The sequence below is a fragment of the Sminthopsis crassicaudata genome, chromosome 6, assembly GCF_048593235.1.
Source record: "Sminthopsis crassicaudata isolate SCR6 chromosome 6, ASM4859323v1, whole genome shotgun sequence".
Lineage (NCBI taxonomy): Eukaryota > Metazoa > Chordata > Mammalia > Dasyuromorphia > Dasyuridae > Sminthopsis > Sminthopsis crassicaudata.
The window spans coordinates 78,561,235-78,578,575 of NC_133622.1; the positions used below are offsets into that span (position 1 = coordinate 78,561,235).

At 31.1% G+C, this 17,341-nt stretch overlaps 1 protein-coding gene across 4 annotated transcripts in view; it reads right to left on the reverse strand.

Annotated features, from left to right (window-relative positions):
* The window catches only part of LRBA (LPS responsive beige-like anchor protein), a 742,057-nt gene that overhangs the window by 174,858 nt on the left and 549,858 nt on the right, over window positions 1-17,341 (reverse strand). For all 4 annotated transcript variants that reach the window (XM_074272516.1, XM_074272513.1, XM_074272515.1 and 1 more), the window contains exons 45-46: window positions 14,465-14,605; window positions 13,323-13,442 (exon numbers count right to left, since the gene is read on the reverse strand). In XM_074272516.1, coding sequence (XP_074128617.1) covers window positions 13,323-13,442; window positions 14,465-14,605 — 261 coding nt within the window. The remainder of the gene's footprint in view (window positions 1-13,322; window positions 13,443-14,464; window positions 14,606-17,341) is intronic.

Genomic DNA, 17,341 nt, shown 5'->3' on the forward strand with positions numbered 1-17,341 from the left:
TTAATTGTTTTTCTTTGTGAGTACAATGGGTGGGAATTGGGAGGGTATATTGAGCAATGACTATGATATTTAAAAACAATAAGGATTATTGAAACACTTTTTAAAAGTAAGTTCCAATGTTGTAAACTCTACAGATGACTCTCTCATAATGTACATTGAAAAACAGTCAAGGAAGGTGGAAGTGTATGCTTTATAAGTTCCTACTGATGAAAAAGTATTCAAATAACAAATAAGAATAATAGAAACAAAACTAAAACAGAGTTCATCTCACACTACAACACCTAGATTATTTTTTCTACCAGCAATGACAAGTCCCCAAGGGTTTTCAAACAGGAAAATTACATGATTATAGCTGTGCTATCAGGAAGATGTTCACATAGTTAGTTAATCTATAGGATGAACCAGGGAGATGGGGAAAAAAAGTAGGAGAAATAAAACTGAGAGGGTGCAGCAAGAAACTGGATATGAGGAGGCAAAAGAGAAAAAGAGTTCTAAGATTCCAAGTTTTGATGATTGAGATGATTGAATGATAATTGAATATTAAAAGAAGAGGGGAAGTTAAGAGAAGGTGGGATGGGAGGGAATAATATGTTAAGAAGTTATGAACACTTCAAATGTAAACTTCAAGAAGGGTATTCAGGTAAAGATAAGCAGCAAGCACGGAGCTCAGAAAAGAGAATGTAGCTAAGAGATGCAGATTTGAAAATCATCCATATAGAAATGATGGCTACAATCATGAAATGGACAAGAAAGAAGTGGGAAAATGACAATGTAAAACAACTTTATCTGTGAAGTGAAAAGAAAGACCTCAATACTAACAAAAGAACATCATTTTATTTTTTCCTACAGTTTAAAAATTTTTCAAAACAAAAAAATGGAGAATAATGTGGAGAAAAAAGGGAGAATCTTCTTTAGGAGAAGGTAACAGTATAAATAGAAGTGAAGTTGGCAGTAGCAACCAAGTTGGGCTCTTTAGTTTTCCTACACTATTCATCACCAAATTTCTACATTTCTCTCTGCAACACTGTAAGTATTACACAGTCCTTCATAACCTAGTCTTAACCTATATTTCTAGCTATATGATGTATTACTCCCATTCCCATATTTTATAGCTTAACAGCTATCCTTGCTAATTTTCACATATGACACTCCATCACCCAAATTCTATGTCTTTGATAAGGAAGTCTCCTGTGCAACACTTTTCTGACCTGTGTATCACAAAACATCTACCTTTTTCAAAACTGAATCCAAATACAACTCTTCTAAAGGAAGCCTGTCCTGCTGCCCACAAAGGCTAGTGTCCTCACTCTCCACCCCTTTTTTTTTTATTCTGGAAATATTTTTTTACATTTTATTGTTTTTATTATTTTATAAAATATTTTATTTTACATTACTAGCAGGTGTCTATAGTAGTAGACACAATTTTTATATTGCAAAGGCATTCTTTTATTTCCTATCCGGAAGAGCAAGTCCTTCTTAATTCTCAACCAACCAATCAATCAGTCAAGCACTATGCAAAACAAACTCTGGACAACAAATACAAGCAAAAAGAAAGCCAGCACCTGTTCTCAAAGAGCTTACATTCTTATGGAGGAAGAATACATATTAAGGAACCTAATAAGGGAAGGAAGCAAGTCCAAAAAGGTTCCTTTTCAAATCTAAACCTCCACCCCTGATTATATTCCTTGTTCCAGGTCCCAGCCTCCTATTTCTTGTTCTCATTCCTTAAACTGTCTTGCATTAATTTTGTATTTCTTCTGTACTTACATAGTATCTCCCCAATAAAATGTAAATTCTTTGGAGACATTAGTGTTATTCTATCTCCCATCTCTAACATAGTACCTGATACATGTTGAGTAAAATTTTATAAATACTTTTGCAGTGATCAATGGTATTTTGCAAAACCATAAAATGATTAAGACATTTGACTTAGGAAAAACAGGCATATAACTAAACAGATTTAAACTTCAATCTTTTGGCTAAAAGTTTTAAGTCTAAAGGCAAGGATTTCTGTCAATTCCAAAGTCTTTCCAATCTTTTTTTTTATCTTGATTGTACATCTACAACTTACCTATAACCTCAAATTCACATGCATTCATACATTCTCATCTCCCTCCCCAATCTCTCACTTCGTTTTAATGCTAATTTAATAGATATAAAACTGTAGTAGAAAATAAAATGAGCACTTGTCTTGGACTAAGATTTTGTTCACTTCATAAATAATATTTTTCTGTGGCTTATATATTGGATCAGCCTAGTAGTCACTATTATGGAAGACTTGTCAGAGACCAAATTACATAGAACAAAAAGAACCGATCTTTGAAGGTCTACAAAAAGAGGCATAAAGTTCAAAAGGAACAAAAGAAAGGTAATAATCACATAGACCAAAAGAAAAAAATAGATAAACACTGGTTAGCAAAAAACAAAACAAAACAAAACAAAACAACAGAAAAAGGCCTAGGAAACATTAAAAACAAGTTAAATATAAAATGTACTGTGAATACACCAAAATGTGTTAACAGGAGTAAATACAAGAATTAGGAAATAATATTGAGAGTATTCATAACCTTTAAGTTATTTTTACAGTATTATATTTTTTGTTCATACAGGTCCTTTTCTTCTTTCTTTCATCTCTTTGAAGTATATAGACCTGAATAAGGTAGTGCTAAGTCAAAGGGCATGTACATTTTAATAGTTTTTTGGGGCATAGTTCGAAATTGTTTTTCTACAATGGCTAAACCAGTTCACATTTCTTCCAACAATCAATTAATACACCTGCTTTCCTCATACCTCCTGCAGCATTCGTAATTTTCCTATTTTTGTCAACCAATTATTCCCAATGTAATGGATAAGAGATGGAACATCAAAATTGTTTTAATTTGCTTTTCTCAGATTATTAATGACTTACAGCAATTTTTTACATGTTTACAGTTTGGATTTCTTCCTTTGAAAACTACTTATTCATATTCTTTGATGTTTTGTCATTTTAAAACATTTTTCATAACTATTTCTTTCTTTCATTTTCCAATGCCACTATGTTCATCCTGCTTTGCTTTAAGAAATTTGATAAACTTGCACTATTTTTAAATACACATTTTAAGTATAATTTTAACACACTGTGATATGAAGCTTATAAAAATTAAAATATAATATTTGACTAAAGGATCACTTTAAAACTAAGTACTTTTAAATTTTAGAACAAATTAATTAAAAAGTATACTGCTTCTAAGTTTCTCATTACATTGTAAAGCTTTATACCTTCTTTATATACTTTATATACTTCTTTATACCTCCTACCATATTCACAAGGTGGAAAGGCAAAAGTGATGGTAGAAAAAAGCTAGAGACTCTCCTGCGCTCTCTCAAATTCACCTCCAAACAACTTTAAAATAACACCTCAAAACGAATTCTGGAATGGCAGAATTCACAAAAGTATGGAGTAAAACAATTTACCAGCCAAAGATAACTTAGAAGGTCAGCAGAAAATATGTATTATACCAGGATAAGAATATTATATAATCCAGCACAGGCCTTGGGGCCAATTGAAGTTGTATTTTCCAGAGCTCTTAGCTCATAGATGGCAAGAGACAGGACTTCTGATCAGAAGATTACAAGAATCTCTTTGCGGATAATGGGTGAGAGATGCTATTGCGAATTTGGGTCCTGGTCTGGGATCACAGTCTCAGGATGAAAAGGAGCCCTAATACTACAAAGCTTGTGGCTGTGGAGGAACAGGTCCCAAGGAGGGGTGCTTGTGGTAGCTCACAGACCAAAGCATAGGCTGAAGAGTAGTAAACACACCTCTCCTTAGATCATAACTCTTTGGAAGAAATGAAAACTTAATAGACCCTCAGAACTAGCTCTGCAAATAGTTGCATACAAAGTACCTGAAACTTGAGACAATATCCCCTCCACTCCAAGAACACAATCCAACTTTAACATAAAGTTAAAAGTCAAGAAATATATTAGAAAATTAAGCAAACCAAAAAAAAACCACAAAACAAGAATCTGATCAAAGAAAGATATTGTGACAGAATATAGCAAAAGACAAAACTCACATGATAACAAAGTCAAAACTAGCATATTCAAATACTCAAAGATAAAAGGAGTTGGTCTCAGACTCAAAAAGAATTCCTGGAAGAGTTCAAAAAGGATTATAAAAATCAAATGAGAGAGGTAAAATTGGGAAAAGAAATGATAGTGATAGAAGAAAATCATGAAAAAAAAAAGATGCAACAGCTTGATAAAGGAAACACAAAAAACTCTGAAGAAATTAATAGCTTTAAAAAACAGAATAGGACAAATGGTAAAAAAAAAAAAGGCACAAAAATATACTGAAGAGAACTCCTTAAACATAAAATTGGCCACATGGAAAAAAGACATATAAAACTTTACCAAAGAAAAGAAAAGCTTAAAAAATACAATTGGCAAAATGGAAAAGGAGGTACAAAAGCTAACTGAAGAAAATAATTTCTTTATCCATTAGAATTGGGCAAGGAGAGGCCCTGATTTCATGAAAAATCAAAAAACAAAATAAAAAAGAATGAAAAGATAGAAATCAAAATGAAAATTCTCAAGAATATTTTAACCCAAACTCTAGAGTTCCCACATCGAGGAGAAAATATTGCAAGCAGTCAGAAATAATTAATTTGAATATCATGGAGTCAGGATGACACAAAATTTAGCAGCTTCTACCTTAAAAGATCAAAGGTCTTGGAATATGATATTCTGGAAGGCCAAAAAGTTAAGATTACAACCAAGAATCATCTACCCAGAAAATGCTTCAGAGAAAAATGAATATTTAATGAAATTAAGGACTTTAAATCATTCTTGATAAAAAGACCAGAGATTAAGTAGAAAATTTGACTTTCAAATATACAAGACTTAAAAGAAACCTAAAAAGGTAAATAGAAAAGTGAAATTATAAGGAATTCAATAAGGTTAAACTGTTTGCATTATTACATAGGAAAGTGATACTCCTAAGAACTTTTATCATTATTAGGGCAGTTAGAAAGAATATACATAGAAGGAGAGCATGGGAATGAGTTGAAGAGAATACAGTGAAAAGATAAAAAACTAAAAAAGAAAGATAGTGATACAAAAAATTCATGAAAAAAAAAGATGTAACAGTTTGATAAAGGAAGCACAAAGATCTCTGGAGAAATTAATAGCTACAAAAGATAAAACTAAGAAGTGAGAAAGAGGAAACATGGGGAGAAGGAAGAAAGGAGAAGTAGAATGGATAAATTGTCATAACTACAAGACGTAAAAAAGAGCTTTTACAGTAGAGAGAAAGATGGTGGAGATGAGGGAGAAAGCATTTGAACTTCTCATTGGATATAGAAGTCTATCATGCGCTACAAGAAAGAAAGGAAGGGGAAGAAGAGAAAGGAGAGTGGTGCTGATAGAAGGGACAGTGGGTTGAGGGATGTCGTAGTCATAAGTAAAGCAATTTTCAGGATGAACAGGCTAAAAAGAGGAAGGAAATAGGATGGAAGAAATATGATAGTAATCCTAACAATGAAAAATTTTTACAACAAGCATCTCTGATAAAGGTGTCATTTCTCAGAGAAATGAGACAAATTTATAAGAATTCAAATCATTCCCCAATTGATAAACTGTCAAAGGATAAGAACAGCCAATTTTCACATTAAGTAATTAAAACTATCTATAGTCATGAAAAAAATATACTATATTGCTGTTGGCAGTGTTGTGAACAGATTCAACCACTCTGGAAAGCAATTTAGAATTCTGACCAAAGGATTATAAAACCACAGATGTCCTTTCATCCAGAAATACTACCATTATCTCAAAGAAAGGAAAAAAATCCATTAAAAAAAAACAACAAAAAAAATCTGATAAGATAAAAAATATTTGTAGCAGCACAGAACTAAGAGGATGCCCATCAATTCTGGAATAGTTTTTTAAGTTGTGGTAGATGACTATAATGGAATATACTATTGTGCTCAAAGAAATGATGAGCAAGATGTTAAAAAAAACAAAAACTAGAAAGACTTATATGAATTGATACAAAGTGAAATAAGGAGAACCAGGAGAATGCTTTACACAGTAACAGCAATATTGTATGATCACCATCAATGATTTAGCTATTCTTGGCAATACAATGATCCAAGACAATTCCCAAATGTTGTTACCCTGGATATCTTAGAATCAGCCAGAGTCAGGATAAGCAAAAGTCTTTATTCTTGGTCTTTTTGGGTTGCCTCAGAGGATTAGATCTAGCAATCTCCACACCTCCTTCCTCTCTCTCCACAGCCAAAAGAATGAATCCTCCTTCTCCTACTCCACCCACTGATCTCTCCTCCTTCCTCTCACCACACAATTGAGTAGGGTCATCCTCCAAACTTATTAATAAAGAATTGCCCAATTGGTAATTAGCCCTAAGTGCTAGATTACCTTGCATCTAGGTCAAGTACATCCACTCAGTTCTAGCCCAAAGACTTATGATGAAAAATGTTATCCATCTTCAAAGAAAGAATTGATGGAATACGAATACGAATAGTTTAAAAAATTTTTTTTTAGTTCTCTTGTTTTTTGGGGGATTGGGGTTCTATGTTTTCTTATACAAAATGATTATTATGGAAATATGTTCTGCATCATTGTATCTGAATAACCTATATTATATTACTTGCCATTTCAATGAGGAGCCAGGGAAAGGAAGGAGGGAGAAAACCTGGACTTAACATTTTAAAAAACGAATGTTAAAAGTTGTTTTTATATATACTTAGGAAAAAATAAAATATTTTTTAAAACACTCAGCAAAGTGACTTATTATAAGCAAATGGTAAATTTTTTTTGGTGTTGCTGATAATGACAATGGCTTAGCTATGCTAAGAATATCCTCATAATTCAATGGCCAGAAAAGAATGGTTTAATTATTTCCATCTTCCCAAGTGACTGAAAAGAGGGAAATGAACAAATTTTATTGAGAGAATTTGGTTAAACAGGAAGTCTTTCTGGCAATAATTCTAGCTGGCAAAAAAAAAAAAAAAGTGAGTTAATTACTTCTCATTTATAAAGTACTAAACCTAAAGTTGGAAAGCCATTTTTCCAGGACATTGCAGAGAAGAAAACTTTATTAGTAAGGGATAGAAAACTATATTCCAACTATAGGATTCCATAATCAGAGGTATGAGTAGTTGAACTCTATAACAAACTACTCCCAAAGGAGGCTGTAAAATATCCATGTTGGGAGGCCTTCAAATATACAGCTGATAATAAATTGTGTTGGATGGTTTAGGAATGTACTTGTCCACTAAGGCTTATTCCTTTAGAATTATTTAGGATTAAGACAGAACAGAGCCTTCAATATTGTGCTGCAGGGCCTATCATGAATGATTTTTCTATTTGAATTAGGTCACTTGGGAATTAAAAGAAATTTAAATAAAAATAGTAATAGTTCCCAAAGATAATTGTGTCACTTTTTAATGCAGTCCCTCAAGACTTCTTGTTGGTACTGGCCTTTCAGTTCATGATTACGTGAAGTACACTTTGGAGAAATCAATGCTAATATATAAGCAGAATCAAAGCATCTTTGTTCCCACTGCAAGAAAGCTACCCTGGAAAATGAGAATGATACTCAAGCTATGTCTCACATCTGAACTAAAAGGGCACTTGTTTGACATATTCCCTCTGATTCCTCAGGCCGACTGAAATACATTACTGGTTGTTAAAATACAGTCTTGCTAGACAAGAGTTGGAAGCTTCAAGGCAGAAAGGAAACATAGAGGGACCCCTAGGTTCCAATAATAGTAAATCATGTTACCATGGAAGGATTATTTCAGTAAAACGAAAAGTATATCTTTTTCCTTTGAAATGAATGTAATTCACATCCTCTGTCTTCATTTGTTAGAAATGCCTATATAGGTAATTCTTGCCTTTACTCATAAATAAAGATAGATTTTAGATAATGAGAAATAGGATGACAGAATTGTAAAGATTTAAAAAGTAAAGCAATAACTGATTTTCTTCACTTTTAGAAATTTTTAACAAAAAATTTATCTTATTTTTTTATATGATACTATTTAACCAATTCTGAGGAATGTATGCCATACTAAAAAGATAATCTTCTATCACTATCTCGTTGTGACAAGGAAGTATAAATCCAACCAGATTCCATCATTCTGAAAAGATTTTGAGTATGTAGGAGAAACTAATTAAAAAAAACTTGGTATTTTCAGATAGGTCAGATTCTTATGATTAAATTCTCTGGCTTCAGCAATCAAAGAAAAGAAGAAAATTAAAATGATCTTCAATCCTATAAGAGTATTAGTAGTCTGAACAGAGAGAGCTAAAGAATCAGACGCTTTTAGTCAATTCAACTGTAGGTATTCTGAATGTGAAATCTGTGAACAAAGACCAACAAAATACATACTACTGAAAGAACTGAAACTATGATAATATTTATATTCTTTCCAGAGAGAAAATAAGAAGGTCCATAGATTATCATTAAAAAACAATTACAGGAGTTTGTGTGTGTGCGTCTGGGCAGACATGCCAAAATGGGCTGATTAGTTAACTCATTTTCCAATGTTTACGATAGATAAAAGTAAAAAGATGACCATGAAGATAATTGCAACTTAAGTTTCAGAAAGAGAGTGGAAATGTAAAGAAATTCTATTCAGAGCTTGAAAAGATCCTCCAAACCAAGTTAACATATGCTTTGAACCTTGATGATTTTAATGTGAGATAAACTCAGGGGAAGATGGTGGGGAAAAAGATGATTGAGAAATAAAAAACTTCAAGACTTATAGATTATTCAGGGGATAACAAATACACATATGTATATGTGTGTTTGCATATATAGAAGAAAGCACCAAATAATAACTCCCAATATAAAAGATTCCATTTTAATAACCAGGAAACAAAAGGTTATAGATCCCTTTAGAATCAAGATCAACATCACATTAAAAGGAAAGCAAAATGAGGAGATAGCACTGGGATAGCTTCAAACAGATATTTTCAAATCTATTAATATAGTTGAGAAGTGAAAAATGAATCAACAAAAATTTTCTATGTGCCACACATATTTCAGGTATTGTCCTCCAAGTCTATCTGGGCACAGTGAGAGAAGTTAAAACAATTGCTCTCCTCCAATACCTTTCATTCTACTGGAGATGGAGAGAAAGAAATGCCACACATTTATATGCAAAATATATACAAAAAAATACAAGGTGGTTTCTGTTTGAATGAACACTTCCAAGCAGGGAAGTTAGGAGAGCAAGGCAGGGGAGAGGAATCAGGAAGACTTTTATGTAGAAGCTGATACTTGACCTGAATTTTCAAAGAATGCTAAGAGATAGAGGTGAGAAGTCAAAAGGCAAACAATGACTTTTATTATCACCACTTCTAACCAATGTAAAGCAACTGCCACAATAAAACCACAAAAGTCTAGAGACAACTCTAAACAGAAAATACTTGATCTCCGTGTGTGTGTGTGTGTGTGTGTGTGTGTGTGTGTTAGAGAGAGAGAGAGAGAGAGAGAGAGGGGGGGGGGGGCAGTTAAAGGTAAGGCTGGTTTAAAATGGAAAATTTCTAAAATGATGTGGAAGCAGATAGTAGAAAAGTAGTATGATTATGGCTTCATAGTATAGTAGCACCTTCCAATACAGCAAAAATAAACAAACAAACAAATAAATAAATAGCAGAATCAAAAACTTAGAGAAAGTTTGGTGGGAGATCTAAGTGTGTTCATAGATGAATCTATCAGTAGGATAACAAACAGAAAACAAAACAGAAGTGAATCCCTGATAAGCTTTGTTAATAGGAAAAAAAAAAAAATGATGCTTGGAAAGATTAAATCAGGAAAGGTAGTGGGGCCAGACTAAGTAAAAGATCAAAGTGGACAGGACATAATCATTAAAGTCTTGAGGGATTATACTCACTATAGGAGTTCTCAAGGATGGATCACAAATTAAGAAATTGCCAATGATATTAATGTCTCCAAACAAAAGCTATCCTATATGTCTACTTTCTCACTACATATATGTGTGTGTGTATATGTCTATAAATTATTATGTTATGCTATATTATCCTATGTTATATTATATAAATGAGCATGTTTACCAAAAACAAAAGAAGGACAATGGCTGGTTTTTATAAATGATATTTTACAAAAACATACTAGATAAAGACATAAAAAATATCAGGCTCCAATCACATTTTTGGATTATAATTCATTAAGGCAAAAAGCCTTAAAGACTCCTCTCATGAAGAGTTCCTCATGAATATGTTAAGACCCTACAATATTTCTTTAAAAAAAAAAAAGATAAATTTATCTAAAGATTTTTTTTAAAATTTTTACTGTTAAGCAAGATATAAAATAGATCTGGATGCAGCAGGAATTCTATCTACACATGATGGGGTGCTTTTTTTTGAAGATGAAACTACACTGAATGCAACAATCCTCTGAAGATTCTGAATATTCCTAGGAGAGTTATAATTATTTAAATGAGTCTTATCTGACAATCCATTTGAAAAGAACTACATGGATTAAAAAATGTTAATACCTATTGTCTGAGCAATGATGTGAATGTGTAAGGCCATTCCACCCAGTTAAATACTATAAAAATACTGCAAGTAAGTTGGACCTAGAACTAGACAGGCCTATATTTTATTTGATAAAAGCATATTGTTTTTGTTAATTTTCAAAATCTCAAGTTGCTTCACAAGACAAAGACTAGCTTTTTCAAGATAACTGCTCATGTAGTAATGTGAAGCTACAAATTGTAAGACTACACTATTTGAGGAGAAAAAGTTTTGGGTGACTCCAAAGAAAATGGGAAAACAGCAGTTTATGTAACTAATCTGTAGCACATTTTTAATAATGACCAATGTTCAAGAAATCACATTAAAAATATCCCTAAAAAAATTGTACAATCAGAGCAAGAAATGGGCTAGTCACGTGAATATTTAAATGTTCAATGGGTACCATGAAATGCAAAGACTTAAGAGAAATATTTTCAGCATATTGGGCAGGCCATCTTTGGATTTCTTAAAGTAGAATGCAGACAAGAATTACAAAGAATGAGAAGTCATAGTTAGCTTATGATCAGCAAAGATGGAGGAAAAATTCCATATTAATGAGATCAAATAGCTTCTCAAATTCTAAATCAATCAATTAATCAGCAAATCTTTGTTAAGGCTCCATAAAGCACTGTATAAAGCACTAAGGATACAAATATAAAACAGAGATGGGACCTGATCTCAAAAGAACTTACAATGAATTCACCGTAGGGAAAACATTTTTTTTTTTTTTTAATTAAAAGAGAGAGACAGACTTGACTGATCAATGGGACAAAAATCCTGGGAAAAGTTGGATAAGATTTTGGAGGAAGACATAAGTACATTTGTCTAGTTCTGTTTTACTGAAAGTGAAAGCATTAGTTCCTTACTTTAGAAGTGATAGTTAAAGAAAAGTACTGTGGCAATCATAACAAGAAAGAAAGATCTACAAATTATCTATCTAACTAATATATTGCACAGACTATTTACTTAAGAAGTTGTATCTTGTTATAGATCCTTCATAAAGAGAAGCATTTGTAAAGAACATGTGAATTGACTAAATTTTTATAATATTAAATATAAAATTTATAAAATACATTTTAAAATTTATGCCAAGATGTCAGACTTATCAATTGTTGCTATGTAATAGTTCCTCTGATTAAAGCAAAAGCAAAGAGTCTGATTAGACAAATTAAAGCTTTGAAAAGAATAACAACAACAACAACAAAAATCAACAAATCTGCCAATTGTTTCCTTCCCCCTCTATTATAATATTGATATTATATATCAAAACATTGCACCATCCCCTCCTCAGTTAAGTCAAGGGATTTCCATGTACTAGAAGTTCTGTGAAGTACAGCTCATGCAAAACAAAAACTTTATACAAATAAAGATTTAAGGTAAGCATTAAATTCTACTTTAAATATCAGGATACACTACTTTAAAAAGCAGAAACACGTAAAAGGGATAGCAATTCATAATTCAGTAAGAATAGTCTGATATTTAAACTATGTATACTCTTTGATGCAAAAATATCTGTTTCCCAGAGGAAAAGAACCTATATGTTCTAAAATATTTATAGGAGTTCTCTTCATGGGGGCAAAAAACTGGAAGTAGAGGGGGATGCCTATCAATTAAAGAATGGCCACACAAATTCTAGTATATGACTGTGATGGAATACTACTATACTGTAAGAAATGATGAACAAATGATTTTAGAAAAACATAAAAATACTTGCATGAAATTACAAAAGGTGAAATTATCAGAACCAAAAGAAAGTTGTATATAGTAACAGTATATGCTTGAAGAATAAATGGGAACAACTAAATTATTATAAATGTTATAAATACTTAATTAAAAAGGATCTATAAGGAAGATGCTATGTACTTCTGATAAATAAAAATATACATGCATATTTTATGTGACTTTACATGTATATAAACAGATATACATACATATATTATATATATATGCTTTACAGGTATGCATATACAACAGTATGTGTATACATATATATACAGAAACACATATATATAAGTACACATCTGTAATCAAACAAGGTCAGCCTTCTTTAGTACAGGTTGAGAAAGGAGACAATTCAGAACTTAAAATGTAAAAAAAAAATATTAAATGTTTAAAAAAGAAAAGAAAAAATCATTTAAAAAAGAAAATGAAGGCCTTAAAAAAAAAAAAGAAAAAGAAAATGATCAGACTATTGGCTAAACTACCACTGTATATGTATAGTGCAAAACCTTATTCATTCAAACCTATGAACCACAGCAGACGTCCCAATGAAAAGGGAAACAACACAAAGAAATTACATTGAAACGCTTGGAACCAAAAGCAAAAAAGGAAAAAAAAAATATTGACAAAAGGATGAAGTGAGAAACCTATAAAACACAAAAACAGAGTTCATGAAGGCTGTTTCCACAAAGTAAATCTGTGTTAATTAATGTTTTAAATTTAGAATTCCATTTAATGTTATAAATGAATGACAAAAAATAGAGAGAAGAAAAACAAGAGGGGGAGAGGAGTGACAACTTCAAGTTTTCCAAAACAAATATATTAAGAGGAAAAAAGTATTGGCAACAACCAAGATTACATTGGAAAACAAGCACAGATAATTTTTGAACAAAGTCTCACTTACTTTTATACCAATAGCAGAATTATATGATAGGATTCATTTAAGTTTTGTTACATTGGGCAGAGAAAAACCATTCTCTCCATTTTTTAATAAAAGCTCTTACCATAATATTTATTTTACTAACAATAAATGATCAATGAAAGTTTATATTTACCTTGATATCAGATGTATCACGCTGACTGTTACGCCATGCTCTTGAAACAGATGAAAAAGTTCTATCCGCATGATCAAATTTTCCGCCTTGCAAATTTAGGAAATAAGTTGTAAATGGCTCCTAAGAATATACAAAATTATTTTTTAAAAATCAATAACAATAAAGCACCAAATGATCTCCTAAGAAAAATTTTTTAAAAATAATCTTTATAGTTTAATATGTATCATCAGTATTTTTAAAACAAATCCAGGTAGTAATTAAAATTCAGTAAAACAGAAGTAATTAAAATCATAAAATATCGATTTAAATCAGAATAAATATTTCAAAATATTTCATTTGCAACTTTTTTCCAAAACAAATTTTTTAACCTAAAAACATTATACTATAATGTATAATAAAAAATTGAGGTATCTAGTCTTCATGGTTCAAAGAAAAATTCCAACTTGTAATTTTTCTTTTGCTATTGTTCAACATTTAATTTATGATTAAGAAAAGAAAAATGTTTGAAAGATTTAAAAGCCTCTTCTTAGTTAAAGAACACTTAAACACATATTAGTGGATAATTGCTTGAAATTAGCTAAGCACTATAAATTACTTCTAGGATTTATGTCTGCCTGTACCATTCTAACAAGCTTTAATTAATGATGTGCTGCTAATGCTTTCCCAAAGAAATTACTTTCTGTGGGATGAATCACCTTTCAATGTACAGAAACATTTCCTGTTAAGCCAATACATTATCAATACATGGCACCTACAATTCCAACTACAGAAATACCACTATTCCTTTTGGGACAATTAGATTAACCAAACATATGAACAGATGACCATCTTAAACTTTTTCAGTGCTTATCATTTTAAATACCATAAGTGACTAAGAATTTACAATTTGCTAATATATGAAATGTCTGATTAGACAAAATTATGTTACAAAAGCAGAAAAATTCAAGATTAAAATGTGACAAAAATTCGACTGCAACATTTTTAATAAAACGTAACAAACTACCATCCTTCAAATAAGGTTATGATTCGTCTTAGAAATCTCTAAAAGGTATTAAATAAAGATCAGTCATTATTTCAAAGTATCGATTTCACTTTGTAACATAAATTTATTTATTAAAAATTATTATCCAAATTTGACTCACCATTCTTAACAACCAGGCAAGCACAAAGCTTGCAGTTGAGTAATGAGTGCCATAGTGGAACTTTGGAACTTGGTCATCTTCCCATGATTCATAACGCTCTGCAAAGAATGCTGCTCTTTTGGGATTCAGAGCTCCTATGGGCTGCCAATTAAAATAAACAAAAAAGACATAAATATTACTATCTTTTATGTTTTTTGTCTTTGAAGGTAATATCATTAGCATGTATTAAAGTGACAAAACAAAATACATGGTGTTTGAGTCAAAATGTTATTGTACTCAGTAAAAAAGTAAAAAAAAAAAAAAAAAAAAAGCATTTCCAAGCAGTTGTAAGAAACAAGTCCCTAAGTAAATGATAAGAGGCCAGTGTTAATTCTTAATAAGATTAATATCTGTTAAGCATAGTGTCTCATCAGCTAAATCAACTCCTTATAAGCCAAAGGTAGAAATATACTAGGTGAGTACTGGTAATATAATACTTAGAAAATACTTATAAAATCCCATTTAATTAGATGAGTGCAACAATTAGAATCCAGAATTTAAAGTTAGAGTATGTTGGGATTTTTGGAAAGGTGGCAGACTGATTTATAAAAGAATCTGATAGCAGAATGACAGCAAGTATTTGAAGAAGGGAAAAGAGGAAAGGATTAAAAGGTAAATGGAAATTTCTATTAATGTTAAGTAACTGTTATAATCACTAGTTCTAGTTGCTAGACAAATCAATATTGAAAACAGTTCTGCCTGAAATATTCAAAAGTGGAACAATTTATAACATATTATGACTCAAAACTGAAAAATAATGCACTAAAATAATAACTTAAAATTTAAAATGCATTCTCGTAAGTCTGCTTTCCAGAAAATATTTTACTTTTTATTAATAATATGGAGTATCAATTCAATGAAACATTTTCAACACTTAAAACTGTCTCCCTTATTAATATTAAGACTTTGAGAAACTGGTCTTGTATCTTTTTTAATAAGCTATATTAATTTCTCATAATTAATTAAGGAAAAAAAAGAAAAATTAATGGGCAATTATATAATTTACCAAACATTCCACAAAGTAGTTTTAGATAAATGTAAATTTAAAAATATTCAACAGAAAATATAAGTTGTGCCTGATGAAATATTTAAAAGGATTTGATTTTAAGTAAGATTACATATATATTATTTTGGTTATTTTCATTCATTATTAAGCTATATGTACTTCTTTTTGATACCAGTGCTACAAATATATTTCTGCCTCAAATAATATCCCTGGTTGAATCAATGTTATCTTACTAAAAATTTTTTGATTTAGCAAAAAAGGAAAACATTTTAGGTTGATAACTATTTGTCAAAGTTCACTAATTTGAAATGCAACCCTTCTAAGAACTGGTTTCTCTACAAAGGGCTATCTGATTTTAGTAAATTTATTCCAGTTAAAAATGAAACTGACTCCAAGAACTCCTTTCTTTGTTACAAAATCATTTAAAATGTATTTTAGTTATTTTCCCTGAAGACAGCCATGGAAGGAGGAAAAAAGGAAGAAATTAAATCATTTAAAGATAAATTATATAAATTAAAAATAGAATCAATACTTCTTTGAATGACTCTGCAGCATTTTAAGTATTCACTTTATCTGCTTCTATTTTTATTACTCTCCAAATAAGAACACCCCAAATCAATAGTTATAGAATTACGTTTCTGGAATATAATGCTAAAACCAATTAGGATTGATTTCACTAGCTTTTAAAAAAAAATGGTATCATGCAGAGAGAGATGTGTGCAACTAGAACCCACAGTATTGATTTTGGCTGTTATTGTTATAGTTGGTTTCTGAAGTCTACCTACTTCTATATGAAAACTATCAAGACACGCCACATTTATTTGCAAGCTATAAAAAAAGTCTCCAAATAAAAGAAGGCTTAAAAACAACAAAAAGAAGAAGCCAGCTCCACGGAGCTGTGCACTGACAATGATACACTATCAGCTTACTCAGAGAAGTTACAGTGGGAATACACACATTGAATTATACATTACACGAATGCACTGATTTATTGTGGTAATAACATCCACCTCATTAAAAGATTCTGCTTTGCTGCAGTCGGAGGACTACATATTGTTTACTGCTATAAATTAATGGCAGTGCAGAGAAGACTGTGGAACCGTCCTAACAATAGATCTGTAATGACAGTGCTGTATATCACAGCTTCCTCAGCAGCTTCATAATAAAATGGAGACAATGTATTGGGCTAATACATTCTACCATGCTGGCCCATATTTTTCTGACAACTGCTTTAACAGATGAGCTGATTCAAGTATGTTATAATGTGCAGTAAAGCATTTAACTAAGCACAAGTTAGTCAGATACAAAAGTGCTATGCTGTACTTTTAAAGCTACTATCTATTTCTGTATTTAAAGACATTTTAAAAGCTTACTACAAGAACCAAAACCCACTGCTGCAGGTGCTACTTATTTCTTATAAAAGAAAGAATAGCTAGGTAGGACCAAAAGAAAGATCACTAATAGAGAAAACCAAGATGAAGTTCCTTGGAGTATTTATTAGAGCAAGCTAACAAACTCAGTGCCTTAGAAATCCATTTTCAGTACTTGTTTCTCAAATCATTACATGGGGTAACAGTGAATATAAATACAAGTAGTAAAATGAAATTATTATAATCTATTGGTGGAAAATTAAAGACAACAAACCAATGGGAATATAAAGTAGCCTAGTAAAACCCAAATTTGAAAAAATCGAGTAAAACATGAAACAAGATCCTTGCATTTGCCTTGGCAAATCCAAGAAAAATCAGCAAAGTGGAAAGAAAAAGGAATGGGAAAGTAAGGATTTTGAATAAGGGGGAAAAAAAAAAAAAAAGGAAAGAGAACTTTGGAAA